Genomic DNA, 12,995 nt, shown 5'->3' with positions numbered 1-12,995 from the left:
TTATGAGAGCTTGCTTGTATCTGGAAGTGCCTGTACGTCCGGCATTTGTAACCCACAGAGAGCATTATACGTTAATCCAAGTCTCCTGGCAACTGACCCTCATCCATTTGATACAACCATCACTGTGCCTGCTAGGTAGGGAGATGGGAACTTAAGCTTGCAAATCTGTCATCACCCCTGATAATTGTGAACAGCCCCCTTAACCATCTCTGCGCTGAGGAAATTAATCTCATTATTTCTGATCTTGGCTTACTAGTGGATTTCCCTTCCCTTCTGCAGCTTGATAAATCTCTCCGCAGAGTCTTGCCATTCTTCTTAAATTATTTGGCGTGTTATTTCTACAAATGTGAAGCAGGCTGTTCAGGCTGCAAGAGGAGTTTCATCTCATTTATCCAGGACACGGCAGATTAATGTCCTGGATTCTCTTTTTGTAATCACCTTTATAAGAAAATCTTGTTTGCTTTAATTTGAACGTTTTTTTCTGTCGTTATTTTTTAAATTTTTTAACATTTTGAATGTAAAGTCAATTTTTTAAAATATGGTCATGAGGAAATTTTTTATTGACATTCATTTTTATTGAATTTTGGAAATACTCACTGGGTCATCAGAATCCATGAAGAGAGGATCTAAACTGTAGACCACAAGCATTTCTAGAAATCTAAAGTAACACAAACACACACGCACACACAATGCTGGAAGAATTCAGCAGGTCAGGCAGCATCTATGGAAAGGAAGAAAGAGTCAACATCTCAGGAATGATCCAGATGAACAACTGCAGCCCGAAACTCAGATTGTTTATTCCTTTGCATAGGTGCTGCCTGACCTGCTGAGCTCCTCCACCGTTTTCCGTGTGTGTATCTAAATTTTGTAAGTGGTAAAAAGTTAGAAACAAAATGAGATGCAAAGACAAGAGGGGGCGATAGGCAGAGAGAACAAGTAGAATTGTGATCGGGTGAAGAACAGGCGAGATTTACTGAAAGGACAGCAAAGCTATGAATGGAGAAGGAATAAATCGGAGGAAAAAAAATCTGATATAACTGGCCACAATTGTTTTGCTCTCCCCTCTCGTTACCATTTCTGTTCTTCAGATTGGGTTTATAGCCTCCCATTTACTCCTCTTTCTTTCAGACAGAGCTGCTGTTAATCAGTAGCCCTAATCACCCAGTTAGACCAAAAAAACAACAAACTGCTGAAGGAACTCAGCAGGCAAACAGATGCTGCAGGGTTTCAACCTCCCTTCCCCCCTTTGCCTCCACAGATGCTGCTTGGCCCACTAAGTTCTTCCAGCAGTTTGATTTTTGTTGCAGAATCTAGCTTCTACAGTCTCCTGTCTCTCCCTTCCCTCTGACAGTCGGCCAGTAGCCCTACTATACTGAGTCACTGAGTCCTGGTCTGCACCCCATCCCTCCTGTTCTCTATGCGGTATCCCACTCCGCTCTCCCTGCCCTTTCCCTGCAATGCGCTTCATTCCTAACTTTTACCAGTTCAGATACAATATTAGCTCTAAAGACACAAGACGCTAAGGGGCTGCAGATGCTGGAATCTGGAGCAACTAACAACCTGCTGGAGGTACTCAGTAGGCCAAGCAGCACCTGTGGGGGGGGGGGGCGGTTTGCGGAACGGGAAGGTAAAGGAACTGTCAGGCTGCGCTTGGTGCTGATGCGTTTCAACCCAAAACGTTGGCAGTTCCTTTCCCTCCCCAGGTGCTGCTCACCCTACTGAGATCATTTGGCAGATTGCTTGTTGAAATATTAACTCTCTTTCTCTCTGTTCACGTGTTTCCCGGCCAGCTGAGTTGTTCCAACAAATTCTATTTTTATTTTTGATCTCCAAAGCCGAGTTTTTTTTTCCTTTCTTGTTTTTGAATCAATGTCAATTGGTCTATCTACCAATAAGAATTAACGCCTCAGTTTTTTTTTTGAAAGGTTGTGGTATATAATATCAATGGAACATTTTTCGTTGCTTGAAGCAAAGTTGATGCTTTTTTTTTCCTCATTAATTTATCTTCTACCATCCTCATGGTGTTTTAACTTTTTTTTTCTTTCTCTCTCCATTTTTTTTTCTTCTTACTGCAATTTTCTTCTTTCATTCCACCTCCTCAGTAACTGAGGCCTCAGTAAGAATGGGTGCCTCAATCCTGCAGGCCATTGCCTGGATTTGCAGCTGCAGTGTAGAAGAACATCCCAAAAAGTAAGTAAGCAAGGTGTTGTCTCTCGTGTGTTCTCCCAACCTGTAGTCACATTGGGCATCAGGCTGTGTTGCCGTGTAAATTAGAATTGGAATGCACGGGGAACAGGGAATGGAAACCTTTGAATGTGGTAAGGAAGAAATGATATTCATGGCTGTTCAATATAATCCTCGAAAGCAAAGTTTACTGCAATGGGATCCTCCTTTTCAGAATGAGAATCGCTTTCTTGCCAGCGTGTGAAACATTCCAGAATTGATTGTGGTAAGGTGTCAAGCATAAAACGCAGGACAATACCGCAACAGGCAACACAACAGCAACCAGCAGTTTACAAGACAATAGTGCATACAGCTGTGAGCAATCAACAATTAGCACAAATATCAATAATCAAATTTAAATGTGAATATATGGGCAGGCTAAATAATTATCAATAAAACAAAGACAGCAGGAAAGACCATTGAACAGGTGTTCAATTAGGGTGTTGGAAGCTGGATAGCTACAGGAAAGAAGCTTTGGCGGTGACGTGTAGTCCTGGTGGTGATGGACTTATCATGTCTCCCTGTTGGCAGTTTGGTGACTGCTAGGATGGGTGGGGTCAGCAGTAATTTTTCTAGCTCTTTTCTTCGCTCTTATTACTCCTAGAGGACATCAACCCCAAGTCCCATGGTTATGTCAGCATCAGAGCAGTCTTGCCTGCCTTGCTTAGTGCAGTCTGGACCCTTTGGAAACATTGCAGAGAGCTGAAAGGTGATCACCGGGAACACGTAATGAACCAGGCACCATGGAGAGGGTGACATCATAGATACAGCAGGGAAACAGGCCATTCGGTCCATTGAGTCAGCACCAAATATCAACCAACCATTTACACTAATTCTACATTGGTCCCTTTTGTTTTACAATGATCCATAGACATGCCAAACTTTTAAGATCAAAGCTGAGTTTATGGTAACCTTCACAAGTACATGTATGCACTTTTACAACAATTCCCCAATTGCTTGCATCATTTTTAGTGGCAGGATAAGAGGTGGTAGAAGGTGGGGAGGTCTGTAAGAGCTGTGGGAGATGATAGGTCTTTTCACTTTGTTCTGGAGTAACACAACCTGTGCTGTGGATCTCATTCACTTTTTGCCGTCCAATCAACCTCTGTCTTCTATTCTCCAAGTTCAAGTTCAGTTTATTGTCATTCACCATGCACATGTACACCACCAAATGAAACAGCGTTTCTCCAGACCAAAGTGCACAACACAGTACAGATAACTCTCACAGAACACAGAAAGCAATATTGCCACAAATGAATTAACAAATAACAAGGTGCATTTACGACAGAAGTTATGGAGTAAAGACTATAGCACTACTGGCGCTTCGTACGTGATGAGGTTGAGAAATACCGAGTGGGAATACATTCCCACTTACCTCCGAACAGCACGAATCATGAATCATGCAGGCGGATATTGTCCACTGTGTAAGTTTAACTATGAAGAGGCTCTGCAGAATAAAACCCAGACAAGCAAACTCCAGCAGGGAGAGTGGTCAGGAAGCAAACCTTTGGATCTTCCCCTCTCTCCCTCCCTCGCCCATGCTTTCCCCTTTTTTGTGACCTCCCACACTCCTTTTGTTCCCCATTCCAGGACATTTTCCCTTCAGCCTTGCTATCATGCTCTTTTTTGCTCCATACCGTGACCTTCCTAAAATATTCCTGGCTCATCCGGTAGCTGTTTCTCAGTGTAAAGCTCCCTGGGTAATGTTGCCACTGTTTGGGAAATTAACCGAACAGACCTGGCGTTGCCTATGGATTGTGTACAGTTTATGGCAGCGGTCCCCAACCACCGGGCCGCGGACCGGTACTGGACCGCAGAGCATGTGCTACCAGGCCGTGAGGAAACGATATGAGTCAGCTGCACCTTTCCTCATTCCCTGTCATGCACTGTTGAACTTGAACATAGAGTTGCCAACTGTCCCGTATTAGCCGGGACATCCCGTATATTGGGCTAAATTGGTTTGTCCCGTATTACCCCCACTAAGGTACAGCGTTCCTCTGAAACCTTTTGTGTTTAAATGGTGTAAAGCGAAGAAGCAATTACTGTACCATTAATGTATATGGGAAAAACTTTTGAGCGTTCCCAGACCCAAAAAATAACCTAACAAATCATACCAAATAACACATAAAACGGAAAATAAATAACACTAACATATAGTAAAAGCATGAATGATATGATAAATACACAGCCTATATAAAGTAGAAATAATGTACGTACAGTATAGTCAGGAAGATGAACGCCAAACCGATTTGTGGGGGGGGGGGGGGATTCTGCATGTACGCACATGCGTACGTTATGCAGACACAGGTGCCCGCGCAAGGCTTCATGGTCATGGTGGTCTTTCCTGGTGTCCCGGGATTTGACTGCTACTTTTGTCCCTTATTTGGGAGTGAGAAAGTTGGCAACCCTAACTATAAAAGACATGTTGAGGTGAGCTTAACCCTACTTGAACACCCACCGGGTGGGCCAGTCCGCAAGAATATCGTCAATATTACACCGGTCCGTGGTGCAAAAAAAAGGTTGGGGAACCCTGGTTTATGGTTGTTCTGTGAATTGCTTTTATTTCTATTCTGGATTATGCGCACCCCCTTTGTAGACAAATGCTATTTGCTCTACAGTTGTCTGTCGGGAAGTGTTTCACATGGCAAGTATGTTCAACCAGTTGAGCTGTTAGGCACAATGCACGTGTTTGTTTACCAGGGTTGTTTGTTTATCGCAACCTTGTGTTCCATTAGTGCCAAGTAAAAGTCTGTGCCCTTGTGAGTGCAAACTAACTAAATTCCTCCATTTGCAATGCCAGGCTTCATCCTCACCGAGAGACGATGGCCACCAGGACCACAGTACGTTCACCATTGCATTAAGCAATCTGGAGAGAATGGATTTCACCAAGAATTTAACAGAGGGTGAGTTCAGGCCCAAGACCCTATTATAGAAATGCATGAGACTGCTTGAACTTGTGGCAGGGAAACATTCCTCTGCTGGGCTTCTGCAGCTATTTGGGGTTACAGAATATCTTTCATCTTCAGCTTGTTCCTCAAGTGTTGGTTGCAGTGTTCTGTGGCAGAAAGAACGAGGGTTTCAGCATAAACACAAGAGATTCTGCAGATGCTGGAAATGCACAGCAACACACGCACTAAATGCTGGAGGAACTCAGCAGGTCAGGCAGCATCTATGGAGGGGAATAAGCAGTCGCTGTTTCGGACTTGGTGAAGTGTCAGGGCCCAAAAGAGTATCAGTGGGCTGTTTAGCTGGCATCTGCTCCCTTATGACTCAGTTCTTTCCCTGATCGATCCTTGGGAATGCTATCCCAAACTGGATGCATTGTGGAGCCACTAAACGGGACTGGCTTAAGTATTCTCTTCCTCATATCCTGCACTGCCTCAGTGTCCTTGAAACCCATCCAGCCACACCACACACACATGCACAAACTGTTCGGTCACAGGGAAGGGTTGAGGAAGACATCTGCTTTGACAGGTGGACCGTCCCACTGAAGAATGGTCATAAAGTCAGAGAGTAACACAGGACCTTTGGCCAAACCCATCCAAACTGATCAACACACACATCGGTTCTAGTCCCATTTCCCTGCAGTTGGCCCAAGTCTCTGTCACCTTCCCTGTCCATGTACCTGTCCAAATGTCTTTTACCTTCCTCAATGCCTTTTTGTGGAGACTCATTCGACGTACACACCATCCTCTGTCACATTTTTTATGCCATGGACCAGTACCATTAAGTAAGGGGTTTGTGGACTCCAGGTTGGGAACCACTGCTCTTTGTGAAGACGGTCTCCCTCAGGTCTCTTTTAAATCTGTCCACTCTCACTCTCACCTCAGACCTACAGTACGTCCTCTGAGTTTTAATTCCTTTTTCTTGGGAGAAAAAGGACTGTGTGCATCTATTCTGTCCAAGCCCCTCATGATCGTATACATCTCTATGCAGTATCTCCTCAGTCTCCTGTGCTCCAAGGAATGAAGTCCTAGTCTGCCCAACCTCCCCCTATAACTTGCGCCCTCGAGTCCTGGGAGAGGCAGAAGATGGTCACGACAACGAGACGTCCAGCTAATGTTGGAGGGTGAGGAAGAGAAGAGAAAAGATACTTGTTACCCCAACTTAAAACCCTTGATTATAGTGATAACACACACCATGGTTCCCCAACTTTTGATTTAATCTGAAAGCTCACTCACCCCCCCAGCAGCACTATCATTTTGTGTTCTTTTTGAATACCTTTGCTCATATGGGGAGCTATATCTACAGAGAATGGGTGAAAACCTGGATAGACTGAGCCTTTATAATGAGATTTTCACAGTAGGATATCCAAATATTGTGATTCAATGCAATCAAGGTTGGTTTTATTCCCATCCAAATTGTGTGTGAAGACATAAGCCTTGAATGCAATGTCCCTGAGCTGTGAGCAAGGTCAGTAATATACCACATCCCTCAGGAAACTCTTTGAATTTCAAGAAACTTACATGAGTTGCTGGTTTTTATTTTATTTATCTGTGATAACTTTTGGTTGCCAGCAGTTTATCCTTACAGCTTCTGAGAATGAGCCACCTTCTGCAACTGTTGCAATCCTTCTGGCCAAGGTGTGCCCATTCCAAATGGAAAGAGAGTTCCGGGGTTTAGACACAACAATGATGAAGGATCGAATGTTGTACTTCCAAGTTAGGAAGGCCTGTGGTTCAGATGCTGCCATTTTCTCTTTATCTGCAACCCCTCTTGGTGGTCGAAGTCACGGGTTTAGGAGGGGCTGTCAAAGAAGCCTTGGAGGGTGGCCAGAGTACATATTGTAGGTAGCATTCACTGCAGCTGCCCGAGAGGATCTTGACCAACTTGAGTGATGTTGAGTGACTTGAGTGTGATTGGAGCCACACCCTCCCCTTCAGGTTTTGGGCAAGCATTCCATTGTCCGGATGCTTCCACTTTTCCTGTGAACTCCCAAGGTCTGCTCCTTTCTGACTGATGCAAATCACTTGTTGCCACAAGTTTTGTGCCCAAAGAATAAGGCGTGACCTGGGAAAGGAAAAGGTTGACCATCATCTGTTGACTGACAGGACGAGTCATGATCCTTTGGGATCCCAGCCACTGCCCTTCATGGCTTGCAGCTGTCAGGCAAGTTTTGATGCTGAGTTGGCTCCAGTCACTTCCGGTGTCCCTAGCAATATAACGTGCAGAGAACTCCGCTCGCCATCCACCTCGCCCCTCATCAGGACATGCCACCATGGCTTCTTTACAAAGACATGTGGTCAGGCACCTGGAACATCTATTTTCCCTTTGACCGTGTGGCTAAGTACAGCCCCAACACCATATTCAGGTTTGCTGATGTCACCTTTGTTGGGCTGTGTCAAATATGGTAATGAATCAGCATACGAGAGGGAGATTGAAAATTTGGCTGAGTGGTGTCATAACAACAACCTCTCACTCAATGTCAGCCAGATCCAGGAGAGGGAAACCAGAGGTCCATGAGTCTAGAAAGCAGCTATCATCCTGACGAAGGGTCTCGGTCCAAAACGTTGACTGTACTTCTTAAAGATGCTGTCCGGCCTGCTGCATTCCACCAGCATTTTGTGTGTCTTGCATCCATCATCAGAGATCCTCACCACCCAGTCCGTGCACTTTTCTCGCTGCTGCCATCAGGTAGAAGGTACAAGTGCCTCAGGACTCACAGCACCAGGGTCAAGACATTTACTACCCCTCAACTATCAGGCTCTTGAATAAAAGGGGATAACTATACTCATTGATTGAGATGTTCCCATAACCAATTATCTCATTTTAAGGACTCTTTATCTTGTTATTTCAAGTTCTCGGTATTTATTGCTATTTACTTATAGTTACATTTGCACAGTTTGTTGTCTTCTATGCTCTTGCTGTTTTATTGATCCTGTTTACAGTTACTATTCTATAGATTTGCTGAGAATGCCCGCAGGAAAAAGAATCCCAGGGTTGTATGTGGTGACATGTATGTACTCAGATAATAAACTTTACTTTGAACCTTGAACCAGATTTGTAACATCTTCCCCCTCTCTGCCCCTTCATCTCGGAGAAGTTTAATGCATCAGGAAATGTCTAGAACAGGGTCTCCCAACCTTTTTTATGCCATGGACCAATACCATTAAGCAAGGACTCTGTGGACCCCAGGCTGGGAACCCCTGATCTAGAACTATAGAGAAATTCACCTCAGAAACAGACCTTTCAATGCATTTACACTAATCCTACATCAACTCCTTTATTTATTCTTCCACATAGTCCACAGATTCTTCCCTTGGCCCACACAATAGGGAAAAATTACAGCGGCCAATTAACTTATTACCCTGGTGTAGGAGGATATAGGAGGAAAATTCACATGGTTATAGAGTGAACCTGCAAACTCCTCACAGACAGCACCAGACATTGTGATTGATCTGGGTCTGTGGTGTCTACTAGCTGCATGATTGTAATTTATGTGCAGTAGTTCTCTAACTGGTTGTCCCTCTCGTTCTTCTGCAGTTATGCCAAATATTGAGAAGTTACTGTCCAACGACTGGAAAGACAAGTTGCTGGAAAAGTGTTCACTGAACAGCAAAGATATCAAAGGTACAACGTCAGTGCTCGTGCTACACCTTCCTGTTGCAGTGGGCTGTCTGTTTCTCTCTAGCCTCTGCAATTTAGCTGACTGCAATCTCCACACCTTGCGTTGTTCCTCCTGTGGATGTGTCAGACGACTGCTTTTGAATAGGGGAAATCGACTGCTGGTTAGCAACGCGGTATCCCGGGAAAGCCTGGGATTTCTCATTGCACGTGAAAACAGAAGGAGCTTTTCATTTGTTAAGCAAATGGTCGAATTCACAGCACAGCAGGCAGCATCAGAAGTGAGGTGTTGTCGTTGAAATCTTGGTGACAAATGCAGAGCGTGGTCAGAGTTTGTGTAGGGAAACTTGTAATATCCAGACACACCGAACACTCTCGTGCTTGTGTCTTGTGTACATGATCCAAGTATTTTCCACCCACTGCATACTTTTGGGTAGTAATTAAACTTCAGAGTCTTCCATTGAAAGCCCATGCTAATCTTGGGGTGCAAGCCATGTTGGTTAAGTTAATGAGGATTGACTGACTTTACCCACTGTTAAAATGATGGCTGATTCAGGTTAATCAAGTTAAGGGGCATAACGTTTGTTTGATGCCTGGCTTGTCTTCAGGAAACATTGTGCCTGCAGTTGTAAACCTTTCCATAACCTGAGCTAAGATGGAATCCATAGCCATTCCACCAAATGAAGAGATGTCTGTCAGAACTCAGAGTTTGAACTGTAGATACATCGGGATGGCAAAGGTCTTGATCACCTAATGCAAGAGCAGTGTTATGAGCTCGTCATGAATAATTATGACTCATTAAGCAGTTGTAAACCTAAAATGGGTCACTTAACTGGGAATTTCAGGCCAAACTCATTTTAAAGACAGAGGTACTTATGTAAATATGATGGGGACAGGAATCTCACAAGTACAATTCACAGCAGATAGGCTAAAACAGATGGTCCTTCCTGGGCAAGCTAAAACTGTTTAGCAAAAATAACCTGAAGTGATGAATAAAATTACTGTTTTAAAACAGTGTCAATATTATTGGAGATAAACTTCTAAATGAAACCACATCAGTGGGAACACTGGCTTAGAGCTGAGTAACTTTCAAATGGGTGCTTCTTTATTAAAAATCATTCTGGCAAGCTTCTGTGCTCTCCATAGTAGTTTTTTTTTCTGACTAATTTAGTATCTGTTTTTGGACTGGCCAGGAACGGCAGAGAGTCTGGCGGAGAAGGAGCTGCAGCTACTGGTGATGATAAACCAGCTGTCTAGCCTCCGGGAGCAACTACTGACGGCTCACGCTGAGCAGAAGAACATGGCAGCCATGTTGTTTGAGAAGCAGCAGCAGCAAATGGAACTAGCCAGGCAGCAGCAAGAGCAGGTAAATGAAAGACAGCCATAGGAGAGCGAGGTCAACAAGGGTGTGATCGATGTCTGAATTGAAGGTGAGGGTTCTTCAACCTTGAAACATCGACCTGTTTCTCCTCCCATCAATGCTGCTTGATCTGCTGAGTTCTTCCAGCAGATTCTGATTTTGTTTCAGATTTACAGCATCTGCACAGTGCAGCAGCGGGTAGGGCTGCTGCCTCATGGTGCCAGAGAGCCGGGTTCGATCCTGACCTCTGGTGTTCCCGATGTGGAGTCCACACAGTCTCTTGTGAACACAGGGCATTTCCTCCACCTTCTCTAATTTCCTCTCACATCCCAAAGATGGGCAGGTTTTTGGGATAATTAGTCAGGGTACAGTGTCTCGCGGTTAGATGGATGGTAAAATTTTGAGGGAACAAGGATGGGAATGAAAGGAAAATAGGCTATGGGGAACGCAAACACTTCTGTTAATGCCCCTCCGCCCTGACTTACCCCATCCCTATTTATTTATTTATTTATTTATCTCTTTCCCTCTCACAATAACTCCTTGCCTGTTCTCCATCTTCCTCTGGTGCTCCCCTTCCCCTTTCTTTCTTCCAAGGCCTTCCGTCCCATGATCATAGTCATAGTCATACTTTATTGATCCCGGGGGAAATTGATACTCCCCCTTTCTCCAGCCTTGTATCCCTTTTGCCAATCAACTTCCCAGCTCTTGGCTTCATCCCTCCCCCTCCTGTCTTCTTCTATCATTTCGGATCTCCCCCTCCCCCTCCCACTTTCGAATCTCTTACTAGCTCTTCTTTCAGTTAGTCCTGGTGAAGAGTCCTGACTTGAAACGTCGACCGTACCTCTTCCTATAGATGCTGCCTGGCCTGCTGCGTTCCACCAGCATTTTGTGTGTGTTGCTTGGGTTATGGGGAAAGTCGGTGAACCCTGTGATCTGCTATGGGCTCAGTGCTCTACAGACACCAGCTAAATAAAATTGGAGAAGAGTAGGCCACTTGGTCCCTCAAACCCATCCCATCTTTCAATTTTAGTAAGAGCATCAAAGTTTACAGGGAGAAAGCTGGAGAATGGAGATGAGGAGAATAGTAAGTGAGCTGTACTGAAGTGACTGAGGAGACTCAACAGGCTGAATGGCCTAATTCTTCTTCTGTGTTTTTTGGTCTTATGAACATCTGCCCTGTGTCTCAGGTTTACTAACACTGACATAAATTGTGAAGTTTGTTGTTTTGTGGCAGCAGGAGAGTGCAAGACGTAAAAATACTATAAGTTACAATTATAAATGAGTGCAAACGAGGAATAGTGAGGTAGTGTCCATGGATTCACGGACCATTCTTGTTGTGTTCTGTGTTGCTCTGCCAAGCAATGTTGGGCGTGCTGTGTTGGTGCCAAAGTGTATGGCGGCACTTAGGCATGTTGGTTGTTGACACAAATGGTGCATTTTACTCTATACTTTGATGTACATGTGATAAGTAAATTTGAATTGTGAATCTTCGGAAATCTGATACTGGAGGTGAAGAGGCTGTTCCTAGAACTTTGAGTGTGCATCTTCAGGCTCTTGTACCTCCTCCCTGCTGGTAGTAATGAGAAGAGATGATGTCCTGGGGATTGAAGGTCCTTGATGATGGATGCTGCCTTCTTGTCCCATTTCTTGAAGACCGGGTTTAGTTTATTAATGTCACATATACCAAGATACATTGGACAGCTTGTCTTGCATACTGTTGAGGTAAAATCATTACACAGTGCCTTGAGCAAGAAAAAAAAGTGAAATAATAACAATGCAAATAAACTGTAGATACTACTTGTGCAGATGGAATTGGCTGAATCTAGGCTTGACCCCCCCCTCTTTTTGAAGGGGGGAGGAAGGTGTTTTTCCAAGGGAAAAAGGAGCCTGGTTTACTAGCGTCATTCAGGAAATAAGGCCTCTAGTCCTCATCTATTCTGGCCCCCACAGAATCCGCAAAGGCTTGTACTTCCTTGGTCAGAATCCCACGGCAGATTTTGAAGTGACACGCAGGTTCTCCTGAGTATCCTGCTAGTGTATATGCCTCGACCAACTTTGCTAAAGCGTTGAGAGGTAAAATCTCCATTTTTTCCTCCATCACAGATCGCCAGGCAACAGCAGCAACTCATCCAACAGCAGCACAAGATTAACCTTCTCCAGCAGCAGATCCAGGTAAGAGACCAGCCAGTAACTGCTTGACGCAAGAGTCCCCGAGAAACTGCTGAATTAGGCTTCCACACACCTTTTGTACCTCCCTGCACTCTAGACAATGGAAGTCGCAGAACCCTGGGCACCCGTCCACAAACTCTGGTCCTGCAGCCAGACAGTCCCTGCATGGAACATGCAGGTAATGCTTCTGTATGTTGCAAGCTGGAAACTATAGTCTGATGAGCCTCTTGACCACAAATTGTAGGGTTTCCAGTTCCCTTAGTTTTCAGCCTCCTGTCCATTTGATCTAATGCACAGCCATTGTTCATCTGTTACTTAAAGTTGCCACAGTTGTGGATAGGGTGGTTAAGAAGGCATATGTTAGCCTTCATTGGTCAGGGGATTGAGTTCAAGAGCCACGAGGTAATTTGCAGATCTATAAAACTCCGGTTAGCCCACACTTGGGCTATTGTGTTCAGTTCTAGTCGCTTCATTATAGGAAGAGTGTGGAAGCTTTAGAGAGAGACTTACTGGGGTGCTGCCTGGATTAGAGAGCATGTTTTATGTGGAAAGGCTGAGAGACCTAGGTCTTTTCTCTTTGGAGTGAAGGAGGATGAGATGCACCTTGAAAGGTAATAATTGGTGTAGATAGAGTTCCTTTTTCTGGGGTGGAGATCGCTAATACCAGATAACATCCTTT

The 12,995-nt window shown here is 44.5% G+C and overlaps 1 protein-coding gene across 7 annotated transcripts in view; it reads left to right on the top strand.

Annotated features, from left to right (window-relative positions):
* Positions 1–12,995, top strand: part of sox13 (SRY-box transcription factor 13) — a 144,234-nt gene that overhangs the window by 94,440 nt on the left and 36,799 nt on the right. For all 7 annotated transcript variants that reach the window (XM_072278795.1, XM_072278800.1, XM_072278799.1 and 4 more), the window contains exons 3-6: positions 5,024–5,126; positions 8,707–8,793; positions 9,981–10,153; positions 12,251–12,319. In XM_072278795.1, coding sequence (XP_072134896.1) covers positions 5,024–5,126; positions 8,707–8,793; positions 9,981–10,153; positions 12,251–12,319 — 432 coding nt within the window. The remainder of the gene's footprint in view (positions 1–5,023; positions 5,127–8,706; positions 8,794–9,980; positions 10,154–12,250; positions 12,320–12,995) is intronic.

This window comes from Mobula birostris, chromosome 14, assembly GCF_030028105.1.
Source record: "Mobula birostris isolate sMobBir1 chromosome 14, sMobBir1.hap1, whole genome shotgun sequence".
In the NCBI taxonomy this organism is placed as follows: Eukaryota; Metazoa; Chordata; class Chondrichthyes; order Myliobatiformes; family Myliobatidae; genus Mobula; species Mobula birostris.
The sequence above is the reverse complement of the archived record's forward strand: the minus strand, read 5'-3'. Positions and strand labels throughout refer to the sequence as shown.